The 22,185-nt window shown below is 32.5% G+C and overlaps 1 protein-coding gene across 2 annotated transcripts in view; it reads left to right on the top strand.

Moving 5' to 3' along the window:
• The window catches only part of LOC135139438 (integrin alpha-PS2), a 168,813-nt gene that overhangs the window by 140,217 nt on the left and 6,411 nt on the right, over positions 1 to 22,185 (top strand). The window contains exons 6-7 of one of the 2 annotated variants that reach the window (XM_064069672.1): positions 14,359 to 14,407; positions 14,571 to 14,648. In XM_064069672.1, the coding sequence (XP_063925742.1) occupies positions 14,359 to 14,407; positions 14,571 to 14,648 (127 nt within the window). The remainder of the gene's footprint in view (positions 1 to 14,358; positions 14,408 to 14,570; positions 14,649 to 22,185) is intronic. The other variant, XM_064069673.1, reaches the window with a different exon arrangement.

Here is a 22,185-nt window from a genome sequence, read left to right as displayed (position 1 = left end):
CACCGAGAAGAGTCCCAATTTCAATTAAAAATAAATTAAAATTGACTTTAAATGATTTAGAGCAAAAAGGTATAATAAGTAAAGTTAATAGACCAGTTGAATGGGCTAGCAATTTGGTTATTGTTGAAAAACCGAATGGTAGTTTAAGAATTTGTCTAGATCCAGCTGATATAAATAAAAATATCGAAAGGGAGTATTGCCTTATGCCAACAATGGAGGAAATAACTGCAAAATTGAAAAATAAAGTTTGCTATACTGTACTAGATCTTAAAGATGGTTTTTATCACGTGCAACTTGATGATAAATCACAGCAGATTTGTACATTCAGTAGTCCGTTTGGGTATTATCAATTCAACAGGTTACCCTTTGGTCTGAAAACAGCACCAGAGTTATTTCAAAAATTAAATACAAACAATTTTGGAGACATTGAGGGAGTTACTGTATATATTGATGACTTATTAATTGCAGGGGAGACTGAAGAAGAACACGATGCAATACTCAATAAAGTTATTGATAGAGCCAGAAAGTTAAATATTAAATTTAATCAAAGTAAAGTACAATATAGAAAAAGTCAAGTTAAATATTTAGGTCATTTATTTTCAAAAGATGGCATGCAACCAGATCCAGATAGGATTAAATCAATAATTCAATTAAAAGAACCCAAAAATAAGAAAGATTTACAAGAGGTATTAGGCATGTTTAATTATTTTCGAAACTTTTTGCCTAATTTGTCAGAAATTACAGATCCATTGCGAAATTTATTAAAACATAATGTAATTTTTTCATGGACTGAACTACATCAAAATATTTATGATCAAATCAAAAATATGCTTACTGTAGCACCTGTGCTGACAAATTTTGATGATAAAAAAGAAATAACGATACATACAGATGCTTCTAAGAGTGGTTTAGGTTGTTGCTTGTTGCAAGAAGGAAGACCAGTCTCGTTTGCATCGCGTAGTATGACAACAGTAGAGCAAAATTATGCTCAAATTGAAAAAGAGTTTTTGGCTATGGCGTTTGCAGTAAAAAAATTTCATAACTATATATATGGCAAGCAAGTAACAATCTGTACTGATCATAAGCCACTGGTTTCAATAATGAATAAAAAAATTGCTGACATCATTTCTCCTAGGTTGCAGAGAATTAAATTAAAACTGGTACGGTATGATATAAAATGTGAGTATATGCCAGGAAAATTTTTACATGTTGCTGATTTGTTGTCCAGAAATTATTTAAATGATCCAGTGGAAGATGATGAATCGTTGCTTGAAGTAGTACATAACATACATGCAATTGTAAACATTTCAGAGAATAAAAAAGTAACATTTCAAAAGGAAACTCAAGCAGATCCTGTTCTAAATAAAGTAAAAGAATATTGTTTAACTGAATGGCCCAATACAATACATGATATTGATGACAATTCCAAAATTTTAAAATTTTATCACAGTGTTAGAAACGACTTGACTATTGTTGACGGAATAATTTTGTTTAAAAATAGGTTGTTAGTACCACCAAGTTTACGTAGAAGTATGTTGAATTTACTTCATGAAAGTCATTTCGGTGTTAATAAAACCTTAAGTCGAGCAAAAGAAGCATTATACTGGCCAAATTATGATAAAGAGATTATCACATTTATTAAAAGTTGTAAAATTTGTGAATCAAATCGTTCATCAAATGCAAAAGAACCATTGATAAGTCATCCTTTACCGGGTAGACCATTTTCTAAAATAGGATCAGACATATGTGAATATGCAAAGAATAATTATTTAATAATTTTTGACTATTACTCTAAATGGCTTGATGTAGTTCCAATTAGAGAGAAAAACTCAATTGAATTGATAAAACAGTTTAAAAAATTTTTTGCTAACTTTGGAATACCGGATTTACTGATAGCTGATAATATGCCATATTCTTCTTATAGTTTCAAAAAATTTTCGGATGAGTATGGGTTTAAAATAACAACAAGTAGTCCACATTATCCTAGAAGTAATGGGTTTGCAGAAAGTGGGGTAAAAATAGCCAAGTCACTTTTAAAAAGGAGCTGTGAGTTAACAACAGGTTTAATGTCTTACAGATCGACAAAAATTGTTGGTGTAGGTCTATCTCCTGCAGAATTAGTTTTTAATCGAAACATCAAAACCAAACTGCCAGTTCCTCAACGTACTTTAGAATTTAACACAGTTGATCCAAACAATGTAATCAAGAAATTACACACCAAACAACAACAGACAAAATACTACTATGACAGGACTACAAAAGCTAAACCTAATTTTGTAAACAATCAAAATGTTACCTTACAAAAGGGAGGTAAATGGGAGTCGGCAAAAATTGTAAATAAATGTAATGAACCTAGGTCATATATTGTAAAAGATAGGAAAGGCCAATTTTTGAGAAGAAATAGTATACATTTAAGGGATTCTCTTAACGAATACGTTCCTATTATTAACTGTGACGACAATGATGATGACAAATTTATAGATGTATCAAAGCAAAGTGTTAGTCAGAGACAACGAAGAACACCCTCGCGATTTAAAGACTATATTTTGTACTAATTGTTAAGTATTAGAATTAAGAAGGGGGGTGTTATAGAAGTAGGCTTGGAGAATGTTGTTAGATACGTAAGGGATTAGAATAAACAAATAATTGTAGAAGCTGGTTTTATTAATATTCTAAAACCAATATAAAACATTCTCCAATTTTAAACACATTTTAAATGATCGGCCAAAAATTTTACAGTGGACAACTTGGAACATATTACAATCATAAATTGTTTTAAAGAAACTGAAATACGTGTGTAAAATATAAAGTCTAGGATTATTGTAATAATATTTTATCCAAAGTTCTAAGAAGTGTTCTTTGATTTGTAATATGATTATGTTTTTAATGCTTTTTTGCTTAAAATAAAACTTTTTTATTGAAAATGTTGTGCTTATTTAAGCGCTTATTCTTATTTTTTTGTGCTTATAAATCCGCTCTCTACTCATTAGAAATTCATTATGAAAAATCTTGTATGTGTTTATAAATGTATAATTTTGGCGAATGTTGTTTAATAATAATAACAATAATTTTATTCGGCTGTTGAATGTATAATAGAGGAGGTATTTAGCATTTGATAAGAGACAATATATAAAAGCTAATAAAATCAAATGCTTAGTATTCAGATCATGCTTAGGAAATTTTTAAATTAATTTTTGTTGAGCTTGTAATAACAAATTTTAGTGATAGGCGTAACCACGGTTTGATAATTTATGTCTCTGTCGTAACATCATTTCGTGTACATTAATCAACAGGAAAAACTTTATTAAAATTTCAGTGGAAAACACCGCTAGTCTAATTGTCCCTCATGTAATGCGTTATAGAATGTCACGCACGCAAGAGCGTTCTGATCGTTATGGCAATTCCGTAAGTCTAAAAGTGCTCCACCCAACCGGCTGCATTATGATATTACATCAAGACCAATGATCAGAAACGTCGTTAGTGCGATGCAAAGTAACGGAAAAATGCACTATCCATATGCGAGACTAATCTCATTTTTCTTTGATACCGTTTAATGGGATTGGAGATGGAATCTTAATTAGGTTCTCTAACGTTCATCAGATGATAACAGAGGAAAAAACGGGAAGTTTCAATCAAGCTAAATGTGCTCAAATTAAGAGTGAATTATCTTGTCATAACACTGATTAGACGATAAATTCATAATAATCATTATTATTAAATGAGACGGCTATTTCGTCCTCAAAAGAAGACGAAAGTTGCCTTGGACGTCCATTGTCTTCCCACAGAACGACGAAGCTCTAGAAAACGGGAGAGGGAGGTGTAGTTCAATGAACGAGTGTTAATAACAATTTATCGATTTCGATTTTTGCATGCTTTTTCGTTATATCAAAAACTTTATGACTAACAAGCTTTTGCTACATAAAATCTTATGCTTCAATTGAAAAAAACTGTGATTGTTAGTAACCGTTCATTAAGAATGTATTAAACTTAAATATGCTTGCGATCATGTTCTATTTATAGCTAATTCATCATTTAGGGCTCATTTTCGTCGTTGATTAACTTGGTTGCGCGGTTTTAATAGCATTCCGTGATTTTAGTAACTAATAATTAAAAATCTGGCGATTAAAAAAATCGCTGAATAATGGTCGAAAGTTTTAATTAAAAATTATTACTTTTGCAAGCAGATATTAACTAGTGTAAAATAGACAGAATAAAAAAACTGCAAATATATGAAATAGTATAGCATACAACAACTAGTGCTGAAAGTTGGATATTTCAATTTACACACTTATATCGATACAATGTAAAATATTCTACTATTGACGAATTTATCAATTCATACACAATACACAATTTTCAATAATTGAATATTTTTTAGATGTCTTGTAATTTCGATACAGTTCGATATATCGGTTTTTATAAAAATTGGTCGAAAGTTATTTCGACAAAACTTTCCTCGCTTCTGAAATACAGTCCAACAAATACTGCTTGCCCGAAAAATTATAAAATTTTTTAGGCAAAAAAAAAACACTTGGCACCCCCGAGAAGGTTTTACATTTGTAAAAAGGACATTTGGGACTCCCGAGAAGGTTTCAGATTCTAAAGAAACATATGGTGTCCTCGAGAAGGTTTTACATTTTTAAAAAAGACAATCAGGACACCCGAGAAGGTTTCACATTCTTAAAAAATCCATTTGGTGTCTCCGAGAAGGTTTTACATTTTTAAAAAAGACAATTAGGACCCCCGAGAAGATTTCACATTCTTAAAAAAAAAACATTTGGGGCCGCCGAGGTTTTATATTTTTATAAAGGACAGTTAGGAGCCTCGAGAAGGTTTCAGATTCTAAAAAAAACATATGGTGTCCTCGAGAAGGTTTTACATTTTTAAAAAAGACAATCATGACACCCGAGAAGGTTTCACATTCTTAAAAAATCCATTTGGGGCTCCCGAGAAGGTTTTACATTTTTAAAACAGGACGGTTGGGATCCCCGAAACGATTTCCCATTAAAAAAAGTCATTTGGCCCACCCGAGAAGGTTTTACATTAAAAAAAAATAGTTGGCCCCTCGAGAAGGTTTTACATTTTTAAAAAAGACAATTAGGACCTCCGACAAGATTTCACATTCTGAAAAAAAAACATTTAGGACCACCGAGAAGGTTTTATATTTTTAAAAAGGACAGTTGGGACCCCCGAGAACGTTTCGCATTAAAAAAAAAGACATTTGGGACCCCCGAGAAGGTTTTACATTTGTAAAAAGGACATTTAGGACTCCCGAGAAGGTTTCAGATTCTAAAGAAACATATGGTGTCCTCGAGAAGGTTTTACATTTTTAAAAAAGACAATCAGGACACCAGAGAAAGTTTCACATTCTTAAAAAATCCATTTGGGGCTCCCGAGAAGGTTTTACATTTTTAAAAAGGACGGTTGGGATCCCCGAAACGATTTCCCATTAAAAAAAGTCATTTGGCCCCCCGAGTAGGTTTTACATTAAAAAAAAAAATAGTTGGCCCCCCGAGAAGGTTTTACACTTTTAAAAAAGACAATTAGGACCTCCGAGAAGATTTCACATTCTTAAAAAAAAAAACATTAGGGACCACCGAGAAGGTTTTATATTTTTAAAAAGGACAGTTGGGACCCCCGAGAACGTTTCGCATTAAAAAAAAAGACATTTGGGACCCCCGAGAAGGTTTTACATTTGTAAAAAGGACATTTAGGACTCCCGAGAAGGTTTCAGATTCTAAAGAAACATATGGTGTCCTCGAGAAGGTTTTACATTTTTAAAAAAGACAATCAGGACACCCGAGAAGGTTTCACATTCTTAAAAAATCCATTTGGTGTCTCCGAGAAGGTTTTACATTTTTAAAAAAGACAATTAGGACACCCGAGAAGATTTCCCATTAAAAAAAGTCATTTGGCCTACCCGAGAAGGTTTTACATTAAAAAAAAATAGTTGCCCTCCCCCGAGAAGGTTTTACATTTTTAAAAAAGACAATTAGGACCTCCGAGAAGATTTCACATTCTTAAAAAAAAACATTTGGGACCACCGAGAAGGTTTTATATTTTTAAAAAGGACAGTTGGGACCCCTGAGAACGTTTCGCATTAAAAAAAAGACATTTGGGACCCCCGCGAAGGTTTTACATTTGTAAAAATGACATTTGGGACTCCCGAGAAGGTTTCAGATTCTAAAGAAACATATGGTGTCCTCGAGAAGGTTTTACATTTTTAAAAAAAGACAGTTAGGACCCCCGAGAAGATTTCGCATTAAAAAAAGTCATTTGGCCCACCCGAGAAGGTTTTACATAAAAAAAAAAAATAGTTGGCCCCTCGAGGTTTTACATTTTTAAAAAAGACAATTAGGACCTCCGAGAAGATTTCACATTCTTAAAAAAAAACATTTGGGGCCACCGAGAAGGTTTTATATTTTTAAAAAGGACAGTTGGGACCCCCGAGAACGTTTCGCATTAAAAAAAAAGACATTTGGGACCCCCGAGAAGGTTTTACATTTGTAAAAAGGACATTTAGGACTCCCGAGAAGGTTTCAGATTCTAAAGAAACATATGGTGTCCTCGAGAAGGTTTTACATTTTTAAAAAAGACAATCAGGACACCAGAGAAAGTTTCACATTCTTAAAAAATCCATTTGGGGCTCCCGAGAAGGTTTTACATTTTTAAAAAGGACGGTTGAGATCCCTGAAATGATTTCCCATTAAAAAAAGTCATTTGGCCCCCCGAGTAGGTTTTACATTAAAAAAAAATAGTTGCCCCCCCGAGAAGGTTTTACACTTTTAAAAAAGACAATTAGGACCTCCGAGAAGATTTCACATTCTTAAAAAAAAAACATTAGGGACCACCGAGAAGGTTTTATATTTTTAAAAAGGACAGTTGGGACCTCCGAGAAGGTTTTACATTTTAAAAAAAGACAGTTGGGACCCTCGAGAAGGTTTTACATTTGTAAAAAGGACATTTGGGACTCCCGAGAAGGTTTCAGATTCTAAAGAAACATATGGTGTCCTCGAGAAGGTTTTACATTTTTAAAAAAGACAATCAGGACACCCGAGAAGGTTTCACATTCTTAAAAAATCCATTTGGTGTCTCCGAGAAGGTTTTACATTTTTAAAAAAGACAATTAGGACACCCGAGAAGATTTCCCATTAAAAAAAGTCATTTGGCCTACCCGAGAAGGTTTTACATTAAAAAAAAAAATAGTTGGCCCCCCGAGAAGGTTTTACATTTTTAAAAAAGACAATTAGGACCTCCGAGAAGATTTCACATTCTTAAAAAAAAACATTTGAGACCACCGAGAAGGTTTTATATTTTTAAAAAGGACAGTTGGGACCCCCGAGAACGTTTCGCATTAAAAAAAAGACATTTGGGACCCCCGCGAAGGTTTTACATTTGTAAAAATGACATTTGGGACTCCCGAGAAGGTTTCAGATTCTAAAGAAACATATGGTGTCCTCGAGAAGGTTTTACATTTTTAAAAAAGACAGTTAGGACCCCCGAGAAGATTTCCCATTAAAAAAAGTCATTTGGCCCACCCGAGAAGGTTTTACATTAAAAAAAAAAATAGTTGGCCCCCCGAGAAGGTTTTACATTTTTAAAAAAGACAATTAGGACCTCCGAGAAGATTTCACATTCTTAAAAAAAAACATTTGGGACCACCGAGAAGGTTTTATATTTTTAAAAAGGACAGTTGGGACCCCCGAGAACGTTTCGCATTAAAAAAAAGACATTTGGGACCCCCGAGAAGGTTTTACATTTGTAAAAAGGACATTTGGGACTCCCGAGAAGGTTTCAGATTCTAAAGAAACATATAGTGTCCTCGAGAAGGTTTTACATTTTTAAAAAAGACAGTCAGGACACCCGAGAAGGTTTCACATTCTTAAAAAATCCATTTGGTGTCTCCGAGAAGGTTTTACATTTTTAAAAAAGACAATTAGGACCCCCGAGAAGATTTCACATTCTTAAAAAAAAAACATTTGGGGCCACCGAGGTTTTATATTTTTAAAAAGGACAGTTAGGAGCCTCGAGAAGGTTTCAGATTCTAAAAAAACATATTATGTCCTCGAGAAGGTTTTACATTTTTAAAAAAGACGATCAGACCACCCGAGGTTTCACATTCTTAAAAAAATACACTTGGGGCCCCTGAGAAGGCTTTACGTTTTTAAGAAGGACAGTTGAGACCCTCGAGAAGGTTTCATAGTAGAAAAAAATACCCCCGAGGTTTTACATTTTAAAAAAATACATCTGGGGCCCCCAAGAAGGTTTTACATTTGTAAAAAGGACAGTTGGGACTCCCGAGAAGGTTTCACATTAAAAAAAAATATTTGCGGCCCCCGAGAAGATTTTACATTTTTAAAAGAGACGGTTGGGACCCCCGAGAAGGTTTCACATTCTTAAAAAAATACATTTGGGGCCTCCGAGAGGGTTTTACATTTTTTAAAAGGACAGTTGGAACCCCGAGATGGTTTCACATTAAAAAAAAAAGACATTTGGGACCCCCGAGATGGTTTCACGTTTAAAAAAAACATTTGGTGTCCCCAAGAAGGTTTTACATTTGTAAAAAGGACATTTGGGACTCCTGAGAAGGTTTCACATTAAAAAAAAAGCATTTGGACCCCTGAGATTTTACATATATAAAAAGGACATTTGGGGCCCCCGAGAAGATTTTACATTTTTAAAAAAGACAGTTGGGACCCCCGAGAAGGTTTTACATTTTTGAAAAGGACATTTGTAATCCCCGAGATGGTTTCACATTAAAAAAAGACATTTGGGACCCCCGAGAAGGTTTTACATTTTATAATAATATTAATAATAATAATAATAATCTTTATTTTCGAACGGTATTACACCCAATTACAGGAAAAGTAGAAATGGAAACTGAACAAAATTAAAAATTAACAAATACAAGACAGTAAACGTAAAAAGAAAAAAAGTTCTACCCAAAGAATGATTGCTTAACACAACTAAGAATTTTGTTAATCGAGTCGAAATTTATATCACATAAGTGAGAAATTTGATTGAAATAACTACACATAATAATAACACTAGTTTAGAAATTTAATTTTTTTTCATATCCAAAAATAAAAAAAATATTTTTTACTTCTAAATTACTTACTGACAACAAATCCAAAAACGGATAATCCGTATCACGTCAGGTTTTTTCATAAATCCAAAGTAATGAACTTTGCCTTTACCTTCACGTTGGTGTTAGACTGCTTCATGTTAATGCACCATTGTCGCATAAAAAATGTCTTCGAGATCGTGCAAAATAAGTGCAAATCAGTTTTATTACGTTTCTAGTAAAATTATAGTCCCTAAAGCGGGAAGACCTGTTCAAATATGCTTAAAAAGAAGGTATCAAGGTTTTTGGGATGAAAATGTGTTACTGTTGATTTATTATAAGGGAAATTGACAGTACTGCCAATAAAAGAAACGCTAGTGTTAATCATTTTTAATTTTCAGTCATAATGTTTATAATATATACTGGGTGTTGCTTTTATTTAATACAAGCCCTATAACTTCTTTATTCTTAAAGATAAACCTGTATTTCTTTGAGCAAATTTGTATCATTTTAAAAGATCTTTGTGAGGCCAACCTCAGAGTCTTTATTATCACTTCCCATAGAAAAATCAAAAGCAACCAAGTATTCTAAAATCAATACTTGAAAAATTTTAAATAAAACATTGATGACAATCTAGTAGCTTGAAAAATTGACACTCGTGTTATTTATTTACGTAAATGATGATCTTTTAAAATGATACAAATTTGCTCAAAGAACTATATGTTCATATATATTTAAAAATAAAAAAGTTACAAGAGTTGTATAAAAGAAAAGAAATAGGGGGATGTTTATATAAATATCTCAGAACCCTGACGTGATGAATTTTTTCTGCTGTCAGAAAAAAATTTGAATTTCCCGAACCCAAATCCTTTAGATTCAACTATTTTTGTCTTGTAAACTAGTGTAATTGGAGATCTTCTTAAAACGTTAGTTCTGTCAGCAATACAATAAAGAGGGGTATATTCTCACATTTTCGAAGAAAGTGCGGTAATTGCATCAATAAAAATTTTGTTGTGGCTTCATAAACATATATTGACAACTTAAAAAACACCAAAAGTAGGGATTTATATGAATTAAATACCGACTTAATAAAATCGACCAAGAATATAATAATTAGTCCATTAACAAAATTAATAAATGCATTCAGTATAATATGTTTCCCCAGTGTCTAAAGCAATCTATAATAATTCCTTTATACAAAAAGGGAAATGCAAGTGACAAAAACAACTATCGCCCGATATCTTTATTGCCAGTACTCTCCAAAGTTTTTGAGAAGCTGCTTTTACAACAAATCTTAGTCTACCTTGAAGAGAACAATATCCTCTCTGAACACCAATTTGGTTTCCGAAAAAATTAATCTGCCATGTCTGGAATAATAAACTTCGTCGAACCGATAATAAATTGCTTCGAACAGGGAGTCTACTATCAAGCTCTATTTCTAGACCTAAGCAAAGTTTTCGACACAATTTCACACAAAATATTAATAGATAAATTGAAAATAAGATATAATCTTGATTTCAATAGTATTACGTTGATAAACTCTTATCTACATGATCGCACACAAAGGGTCAACCTAATTGGCATTATTTCACAACCATTAACAGTCCGACATGGGTCCCACAAGGATCCATTCTAGGTCCATGGCTATTTTTGCTGTATATAAATTTTCCCTACAATGGACAAAATTTGATATGCAGACGACACCACAGTGGAGCACAGCGACTCAAATCTAAATAAACTACAAGAACTCACCCGCTTATCATACAAAAGAATTGAGGAATGGATGGAGGCAAATAAACTGCATCTCAATAAAGACAAAACCGTGGAAATGATTTTTTCTCTCAAACAAACAACAAACACAGATATAGTAGAATTCAGAAAATTTTTGGGGGTCCATATTGATAGTACTCTGTCCTGGCACCAGCAAATTGATGATCTATGCATGAAATTATGTAAAAACATCTATTTGCTACGTAATCTAACGCTCTGTGTATCCATAGATGTCCTAAAAATAGCGTATTTCGCGACCTTCCAATCACATGTGGAATATTCGATAAACATTTAGGGCCATACAGGACTATCAGCGAAGGGCAATCAGAATTATGTCAAACCTGAGATATCGTGACGACTGTAAAGAACATTTTAAATTATTGAATCTCCTGATTATAATACCCTGTCTGTTCCTCTAGAAATGCGTAGACTATTTTGTAAAAAATTGTAAGAAATGTAGAACATTAAATTCCTATCACAACTACTCCACAAGAGGAAATGACATTTGTCTACGTGGTTTTAGACTTACCAGATCTAGATTGGGCTTTAATTACTATTGCGTTAAATTTTACAGTGTAATACCAAACAATATCAGGAATCTTAGCCCTAAGTTGTGTTTAAAAAGTCTTAAAACACATCTAATTGAAAATGCCTTTTATAATATAGATGAAAAAACAAAGTTATAAATGAAGTAAATGTCTATTTTTAAAATATTTGTTATATTTTAGCACGAGTAAAAATCTTATCTCTAAAAAGAAAAAAAAAAAACGAAGGGCCAAGTTTGGAATCGAACGCGCGACGTCGGATCCGCATTCCTGATTCGTAACCGCTATACCACCACCAGGATGCCTTACGCTAATGAAACTGTTATTATAGCGTGCATTATGTTTTTGCAAAAATTTGGATGGTTAGGGAAAAACTCAAAGTGCAGCACCCATATTGTTGTATAACATTAAATCAAATAATTAATCATAGAATTCTTTGAAAGACGTCATCAAATTGTTAGTGGGGATGAATATCAAAATTTTGGTTAGCATTTAACCCCTACATGATATTTCCTATATACATACAAAATTTGACAACAATCGGTCCAGCAGTTCCGGAGATTACGTGTCTAACAAGATGGATACAGACACCAGACAGACAGACGGACGGAAATGGGAGACTATTTTTTTTCGTACTCTAGTGGTCATGAAACGTCGAGAAAGTAATAAAAGTGGCCATTCGCTCGATGGATTCGATTACGATTACGATATTCTTGAAAATTGTTAAATTTAAGCGAAACTTCAGATTTTTACTTCCCGAGCGTAAGCAAAGGAAGTATTGTAATCGAGTCCGTCGGCCGACTCTCTACTTTTACGTTTTCTCGATCTTTCATGACCCCTAGAAGACGAAGAAATAGGTCTCCCATTTCCGTCTGTCTGTCCGTCTGTCCGTCTGTCCGTCCGTCTGTCCGTCTGTCCGTCTGTCCGTCTGTCCGTCCGTCTGTCCGTCTATCCGTCCGTCTGTCCGTCTGTTGTCCCGGATTTTTATTAGACAGATAATCTCCGAAAGTACTCGACCGATTGTTGTGAAATTTTGTACTTATATTAAGAATATCATGTAGATGGTAAAACGCTAACCAAAATTTGTCTAATCATCCCCACCACTAATGCGATGACGTCACTTCAAAATTGTACATAGTAAATGGGTTTTCAATTGTATAAAATAACATAGTCCTACACATGTAGTTTACAACTCCGAATCGACTTTTCACCCGAAACGTCCAGATTTTTGGAAAAAAAATCAAAATTATAAAACAACATTTTGAAATTTAATTTTTAATCTGCTAACCAGAATGCTTTGAAATGTTGCAGATGTTTTAAGGCTATAAAGAGCATCATAAATCTTTAGTCAAAAAATATTTGTTTATCCCCTCCAAAAACTTGATGACGTCAGCTCAAAAGTTTGTGGAATAAATCATATCTAAAATGTACAAAATATGATGAGTCTGTACTTGTGATCTATCACTCCATTCATATTTTTTGGATTTGCATATACAGGGTGACTCAAAAAAATTAATGAATGCGTAAATTTATTTTACTGATTTACTCAGAAACTACAAAACCGAATGCTTTGAAATCTTGCAGATGTTTTAAGGTTCTAAAGAGCATAATAAATGTTTAGTCAAAATATATTTGCTTATCCCCTCCAAAAAATTGATGACGTCAGCTCGAAAGTTTGCCGAATAAATCCTATCTAAACTGTAAAAATATGATGAGTCTGTATTTGTAATTTATCACTCCATTCATATTTTTTGGATTTGCATATACAGGGTGACTCAAAAAAATTAATGAATGCGTAAATATATTTTATTGATTTAATCAGGAACTACAAAACCGAATGCTCTGAAATCTTGCAGATGTTTTAAGGTCATAAAGAGCATAATAAATGTCTAGTCAAAATATATTTGCTTATCCCCTCCAAAAACTTGATGACGTCAGCTCGAAAGTTTGCCGAATAAATCATATCTAAAATGTACAAAATATGATGAGTCTGTACTTGTCATTTATCACTCCATTTATATTTTTTGGATTTGCATATACAGAGTGACTCAAAAAAATTAATGAATGCGTAAATATATTTTATTGATTTAATCAGGAACTACAAAACCGAATTCTTTGAAATCCACTGCGAAAAAAAAACATAATAGGCATGCAGTCGTCACGTTTCCGACAGCGAGGGAAGTACTGTCTAAACTCTTTAGACCAATTTTTTCTCAAGTTTTCTATCTCTAAATATTTAAAAACACAAAGTCGTAACATAACATAGTTAATTTTTGCATTAATATTTTGGCCACGAATTTCATAGCATTGTCAAAAATAACTGAAATACCTATTCGCACTCTATATTATTGTTGAAGTAATTTCAATACACCAGTGTTCTTTGACCATTGGATATAGTAGAACAAATAACAACGCTTGACAATGTTAAGTTTCTGTATTAATTTAATTTTTAAGTGTTTGAATTCCATATATTTACACCGCGTATTTATTTTCATAACACTTATCAGTCCATCAGAGAGGAAATTTTTACAATGGTTATAAAGTGGTATCTTTCAGAAACGTGTATTGATATTATTTAAACATGTAAAAATTTTGCTTACATTAACAACAGTAATATTTTTAAAGTAAACATCACTGGCACCTAAACTCATTCAATTCATCGGTAACTCTTCGAAGTAGGTGTATTGTAAGCGAAATTTACCTGACTAATATAGTCATGACCGACACCTTACTTTCAAAAATAATAATAGTAATATCTAAGGATAACAATATTATGCAACTAGTATATTTTAGATAAATCTATTTTTTCTTCACCTTGGTCAGGCATAATTTCATTTAAATGCTTGACAGAAAAGCAATAATTAAAAAATGAGACACTTCCGCTATTTTCAATTTAAAACAGTCCACATCTCGAGGGGCTCGTCCCTATCCGAAGAATTTCTTCCGACATTAATTAACGTCTATTTCTTTTCATTCCAGGTCGGAGACCGTCTCTTCATCGGTTCACCAGGCAGTTGGTATTGGCAAGGTAAAACTTCCTACATTTCGCTAAAAGTCTAAATGTGCAGTTCTCTCTGCTTTTATTGTTTTACAGGCTTCTAGTTGAACTAGCGCGCCAAAGTTTTAGTTTTTAAATGTACAAAACCTCAGAAATGAAACTGTTTACATTTCGACATATTGGTGTGTTTCAGGACAAATGTATTCCATTGATGCTCATGCTACGTTTGAATATAAACCTCCGTTGTTCTCTGCAACATACGGCCATGAAGGTATTGAAAGCATAAAACATTAAAACAAAACAACAAACTATACAAAAACCAAGCTGCGACATACACTTAATCTCTCACAACCAATAACAAAATTAATAGTAGCGAGTCGGTGCAGGAAAGTGAGAGGCGCTCTACTAATTAAGCATAATCCAAATTAATTTCAATTAATTCACGTAACGAATATTATAACTGTCTTAACATTAATCGAAGATTATTACGAAATAATCGTCGAGAGCACATGGTGCAGTTGCATTAACAAAATGAATCAGAGGAAACATATCATGCATCATCATTTTCGGGGGTGATAACGCATCATCTTCGCCACTGGGGAAATATTAATTTGTTTTTCAGGTACGAAGCAGTGCGAGGAGTGGGCTTCCGTGACAGCTTCAGTAACATATTAATAATAATAGTTTTAATAATTTTGATTACATTGTGTAAGAAACGTGGATGTTTGGCGCTTTTGTTCTTGTATGTGGCTTTTCGATAATATTAAACAATTACTGATGAGGATATACAAATATTTAACTCTAGTTTTGATGTTGTCTTTGATCTTCTTTTTTCCAAACACTTTACTTCTATTTTAGAAATTTATATTTGTATATTTTTCTGTTCTTGTTGATTTCTTTTCTATTGTTGAAACCGCTTCTTAGCCTTTTAGATTTTCAAATATTCTTACTTCTTATTAAACCCACACATTCAATTTTTTTCATCTCACCTTTTTCACTTTTAACTAAATGTTTTCTTCATTTTTTTCTTTTACTTATTTATTATTAGTAAGATCTATTTTCTTACTACTTCTTCGAGTTGTTATACAGGGTGTTAGGGAATGGTCTGGACAAACTTTCAGAGCAGATTTTTGGCAAAAAATGTTCTCAAAAGTTTTTATACCATTTTTTACAGAAGTGTGTAGTTTTCTCAAAAAATGGTTTTGAAAATAGAGGTCCTACTGTTTTGGTACCGCAAAATAACGGATACGTTGTATGTACTTCCGTTGCGTTGCGCATAACCGTTGCGTTGCGTGTTACATTGACAATTTAAAAGTAAAAAATGAAGCATTAAATTTCCCGCTCGTCAACAAAACAGCAAATTAATGAATTCTAAAGTTGCCAGAATGTTTTAAGATTTTCTTTATGATGTTGATTACGAAAAAAACGTAACTTTATAAAAGTAAAATTGGCAACACTGCATGCACCTAATGTGTGGATACCTCCGACTTACCTTTTATTTTTTTTTAGGATAATAATCACAACCACCAGTAGTCATTAATCGTTGTGCATTATTATTAATAAAACAAGCTGTTATTTTTGATTAATAAATAAATCAAATAAACATTTAATAAGACATTTATAAATTATAAACAAAGATAAAATCAACACAAGAAAAATTCATTAAAGCATAACCAACTAAACACTAGAGAAGATGTTCAAAATTCCTGCCTTGTGCACATAAGTAAGCTCATAATGTTTCCAAATTTTGATTTTTTGTAAAAATTGATCATCAGTACTTGCTACGATAGAACTGACTTTGGCAAATGACATGGCCCCTAAAAAACAGAGGGTGGGTGGGCGGGGCTAGTACCTGCTAATTTATTTTGGCAAATGAGATCCCTCTAAAAAAGTAGAGGGCGGGTGGGCGGGGTTAGTACCTGCTTAAATAAGATCGATTTTACCAAATGACACACCGGCCAAGAAAATAAAGGGTGATGATTTTATACTGAACAGAAACAAAATTAGTGTGTAGTTAGAATGAGAAGAGGGTGTATAGGCGGTGCTAGTAGAGTAGAACCTCGATAATCCAAATTAATTGGGGAAAAGGTGTGTTCGGATTAGCGATTTGTTCGGATCAGGGAATTTCCCAAAAATCTGAAAGGGAATTGAATAACAACTGAAAATAAACGTCAAGAAATAAACCTTATTTTTTTGAAACAGAAATAAAGTATTCTTAAGCAACAATGGATAATAGATACATTCGAAAAAATATTACTACGTGACCATAAAAACGCTATCTTTTTCGTCGGGATCTATATCCCTGAATTTTTTCAGAATTTTTAGATGACTTTTTCAAAAATGAAATTTTCCATTATGTATTTGTAATTTCGATCCATCCTCGACGATTTTCGAAATTTAACTAAATATATTTTCTTGTAGATTTTGGGCCGCAGAAGTCACTTCTGCCTTCATTTCTTCCAGAATCGTCCATTGAAATATCGCAATTTTTAAAATTTTCGAAAAATTCGATTTGCACACCGAATTTTCCGAAAATATTGCTCCGTTACCATCAACACGCTATATTATCGGAACCAGCATGTTGGGATCTAGTTCCTGAATTTTTTCAAATTTTTTAGATAACTTTTTTAAACGTGAAATTCTCTTCAAATTTCGGCCAATTTTTGACATTTTCGAAACTTAACTAAATACATTTTCTTGTAGATTTCGAGCTCTAGAACTCACTTCGGGCCTCGTTTCTTTGATAACTGCAACCGTTTTTCTAGAATCGTCTGTTCAAATATCGAAATTTTTAGAAATTTTAATAAATTCGCATTTCGTATCGATTCTTTCGAAAATTTTGCTCCGTGACCATAAACTCGCTATATTTTTGGAATCAGCACGTCGGGATATAAATTCCTGAATTTTTTCAGAATTTTTAGACAACCATTTCAAAAATGAAATATTCCACTATACATATATTCGTATTAGGCAAATTTCGACCCATTTTCAACGATTTTCGAAATTTAACTAAATACTTTTTCTTGTAGATTTCAGGCCCCCGAAGTCACTTCCGGCTTCATTTCTTCAATAACTTCCAGCTTTTTTCCAGAATTTAAAAATTTCAAAAAATTCAATACAACACGTGCAGAAAGAAGATCTTGCATCATTTTTGCAAGTAGGTGCATGTTTTCTAGTTCAGTTCGGATTAAAGAAGCATCGAATTCAACTAGCCTCTCTGGATTACTGGATGTTCGGATAATCGTGGGTTCGGATTATAAAGATTATACTCCACTTGCTAAGATAAGACTGATTTTGGCAAATGACATACCTTCTAAGAAAATAGAGGGCAAGGGGGCGGGGCCAGTACCTAAGAGAAGAGAGGGCGGATGGGTGATACTAGTACCTGTTAAGACTGATTTTGGCAAATGACATATTCTCTAAGAAAATAGAGGGTAATAGTAGCTGCCAAAATAAGACTGATTTTGGCAAATGAGATCCCTCTAAGACAATAGAGGACGGGTGGGCGGGGTTAGTACCTGCTAAAATAAGATCGATTCTGGCAAATAATATACCCGCTAAGAAAATAGAGGAAGGGTGGGTGGGCGGGGCTAGTACTTGTTAAGATAAGAGTGATTTTGCCAAATGAGATACCCTCTAAGAAAAGAGAGGGCGGGTGGGTGGGGCTAGAACTTGCTAAGATAAGACTGATTTTAGCAAATGATGTATCCTGTAAGAATTGTTAAAAGAATAGACACTAAAGGCTCCAAAGCACTTTCAAATTCTTTCCAAACAGGAATGTCTAAAACCTCAAGATTGTTTTAAATTTAAAAAAAAAAACAGGGCCCCAAAATTAACTCAACAACATGTCAGATCCGAATTTTCCAAAAATAGAACACCAAAGTCCCCCAAAATTGTTTTAAATAATTTACAAAAAAAATCTCCATGGGTTTCCAAAATAATACACCATGGGTACCCAAGAGTCTCCCGAATTAAAAAAAAAACACTGCGGCACTCAAAACTTTCAAACTCGTAAAAAATAAAACACTAAAACTCAAAAAACATTTTTCTCCAGCCGTCTTAAAACAATGCACTTTTTATGACAATTTCAACACTAAAAATAGACGTTTTCCGACGATCGTTTATTAATGTGAAAATTACGAACAAATTTCGTGTTCAAAATTGATCAATAATGAGTCTATTATTCAACGATTAAACTAAAGTCGACAGAAATGTCGATGTATTGTTGGTTCCATATCAATCTAATAAAGTTTGTTATTTCAATTTCAAAGTTTTTTAAAATAAACTCGACAGAAATGTCAAGGTATTGTTGGTTGCATACCAGTTTAATAAAATGTCAAAGCAAACTTAGACATTTCAAGTATATTTGGTTGCATAACAAATGTTAAAAATATTATTCAAATTGCTGTTTTCGAAAATTACGATCGTCGAAAAAATATTGTTATCAACACGTGGGGTAATGGCGATTAACCATATCGCCTATATATAAATTGCTCCATCGTTAATCGCTGTCATTACCTAACTAATTGAATAAATAACTATTTTGTAACTAGGAAAAAAAACTTGCGTTACTAAGGCAACAACTTTTAATCCTAGAATTTAAAAGTTTTTTAAATGCTACGATTAAAAACTAATAATGAATCTCAAACTACAGCTTTTCGTCAATTTTGAAAATATTAATAATGTCGTCTTTAATATTTTATAATTTTATTAATAATAATTAAACATATTACATAATTTCTAAAATTTAAAATTGATATTAAATATAAAATTAAAACATCTTTCAGAAAATTGGATTAACGATTTGCCGTCACTATTATCCATTGTAATAGCAGTGTTAATAATGTTTGTCAATGTTGCTGTTATTTCATTGTCAGTTACTATCACTATTTGTGATTTCTTCAACATTCATTATTGGCGAAAAATCAATCAATTTTTGATACTTTTTGAAAATCAATGACACAACGTAAATAAAAAATAGGTAATCATGACTACCTAGATACCAGAATACTGATTCCATTTTCAATACTTTTTTTTTAATTTAATTATTTCCTATTTTTGTGTTACATTAATGGCTGGAGAAAAATTAGTTTCATTCGGATTAAAAGTGGGTTTTTTGACTCGCAAAATTTTGTATTCGCTCGGCTCCCCTTCGCTACGCCCCGCAAATTCAAAATTTTGTTCACCAAAAAACACCATTTTTAATCCTAATAAAACAAAATACTATTTTTATTCGTGCAAGATAGGCGTATTTTGTGTAATCTAAACCAATACACAACGAACACAACCGTGATTGCTTCATAATTCGAAGAAAATTCGATGTAAGTAACTCAACATTTTTTTATTGTTAAAATCCGTAGTAAAAAATAAACAGGATCTACTAAATAAACTTCAATAACCATGTTTACTGTAGGTCCCTTCGTTTCTTACTTTCTTCAAAGGCATTCATATGTTTCAGTGTTTCCAAGCAGAACTAAAAATATTTACGCAAGTCACTTATTAAATATTAGACTATCAAAGTTTTAGAAGATTTTGATAAAATTTACAACTGATTAAAATTACTGCTACTTATTTTCACTTTATTTACTTTAAAGGATTAAAACAATAAAAAGAATTATGAAATTCTTCTTAATTATTAAGCAACTATAATGTTGGTTGCCCAACTAAGAATATATGAAATCTCTTAAGGGTTTTTTTCATTACTTATACTCATCTTTTTAAAGAAAAATATCTATAAGTAGAGTTATGCAGTTTCATGTTGTGAAAGTTATAAAAGCCCTAAAATTCAATTTATAAAATGGTGGATGCGCCAGCAATACCTACATCTACCTACTTTAACTTCTAATTATTGTCGACGTTGTAAGTACTACCAACGAGGGAAAAATACAAAAGTAGTCCCGAAATTGTGTATTTGAGATCCTTCCTTATTTTCTAATTTTTTTCGTTCGAGTTTATGTTTACAACTTGACATTTCACTGATGTTATAGGCAACCATGAATACACCAATGTTTCAAGAAGTTATCTGACGTCACCCAACATACAGACCAAAAATCACATCACTCTTCATTTTTAGTAAAATTAAAATACGATTATGTCTAGCTTATAATCGCCCATTTAGAACGATATATTCTTCAAAGAAAATAACAAAAAGTAGCCTTGGTGACTTCATCTTCGATTTTTTCGAAATCAATCGCACAATACAATTAATGAACACTTACTTAACAGTATAACATTGCACATTTTAAATTACTGATGAATGTTCAACAAAACTGCACACAAATCTTTAGATTTATTAAAAAAACGTACAACCGAAGTGTCATCATGACACGTCTGTTCCCGCTAAAATGGGTAAGACAACCACAGCACAACTAACATGGATTAACTAGTATGGAAAGAAATATTGTCTTTGCCAATTCTATTGAAACACCACCTGTTGATTTTGCTTAAAATTTAGCAATTGGTAACAGCTTTCGGTTGATTGACAACGGTTTTTAATTAGAAAATTGTCTGAATATGAACGTTGCCAAATTTACGATTAACAAGTGGTGTTTCAATAGAAATGTCAAAGACTATAACAACATCGTAAGGGCCGCATTAATGGATATTTTATATTTTTTAATAATTAAGCAGAAGATACTTTTAGGGAAACTCATATTTTTGCTATATTTAATCAATTGAAAATGAGTGGTAAATATGTGAATTTAAACAATTAGTTCTTACCCCATGAGTGGTCTTAATCAAATTCAAAATTTAATTGCCATCTTAATTTTAAACTTTACACTTATCTATATGTTTTTCAACAGACCCCCTCGGTTCATACAAAGAAGAAAAAATAGTTTTAACTCTAAATCGAAAGGGCGTATATTTTGATTTAGATTTTAATAGGGCTTGGTGCCTCAAAAATTAAAAAAAATTGAAAACTTTTCTAAAATTTTATTATATTTACCTAAATAATAATCTTTTCTTTTTCCTTCTTCTATTATTTTTGGTTCATATTTTGATTAATTTTATTTATTGTTATCGACTTTTAATTAACGCAGATCTCAGAGTCTCATATCTCTCTCTTTCTATATATAATCTCATGGTGTATTTGTGGTACTATTTTTTCCCTCAAACTTCTGTTGGCGACACATAATCTCCGAAACTACTGGGCTGATCATAGATGGTTAACTAAAATTTGTTCGTACATCCCTGCCAACAATTTGACGACGTCATCTCAAAATTTTGCCAAGTAAATCCTATTTTCTTGGTGTGCTAACAGTTACTTTTATCACAAACATATATGATTTAAATCAGCAGTAAAGCCGCTATGGAGCTAGCTCTCCCATTATCAGTCCTTTTTTTCTCATATTTTGACAAAAATCTGGAGTAAGCAATCTTTTTTTGTATTTCTTTGTTTCCGTATTTTTAATCTCTGAATGTTGTCTTATGTTCTACAACAAAATATTTATTTCGTATATAGCGTGAAATTTAATTCTTCTTTATACACGAAATTGCTCTCTTTTGTTAGCACGCTTATCCTAAAATTTCAACACATCTTCACCATTGCACAGTGCCACCTCGAAACGTAGAAAAACATCTTACATCTAAAAAAAGTTGTAAAATTATCGTTTTTATTTTTCATGAACAACCACCACATCGTACCACGCTTATTCGATTACACGCAAATTCAAATCAATAGCTCGCTAAGATCAAAAATCCACGTTTCTTAATCACCATTAACAGACAAGGCATCATCGGTGGTACCAGCGTGTAAACATTCAAAACAGCATTGAGGTGACGGTAATTAAGTTAACCCATCAAGGTAA

Source organism: Zophobas morio, unplaced genomic scaffold (assembly GCF_036711695.1).
Source record: "Zophobas morio isolate AGI-343-1 ecotype UQ-CSIRO unplaced genomic scaffold, CSIRO_AGI_Zmor_V1 ptg000031l, whole genome shotgun sequence".
Lineage (NCBI taxonomy): Eukaryota > Metazoa > Arthropoda > Insecta > Coleoptera > Tenebrionidae > Zophobas > Zophobas morio.
This window is presented reverse-complemented; position numbering and strand designations above follow the sequence as displayed.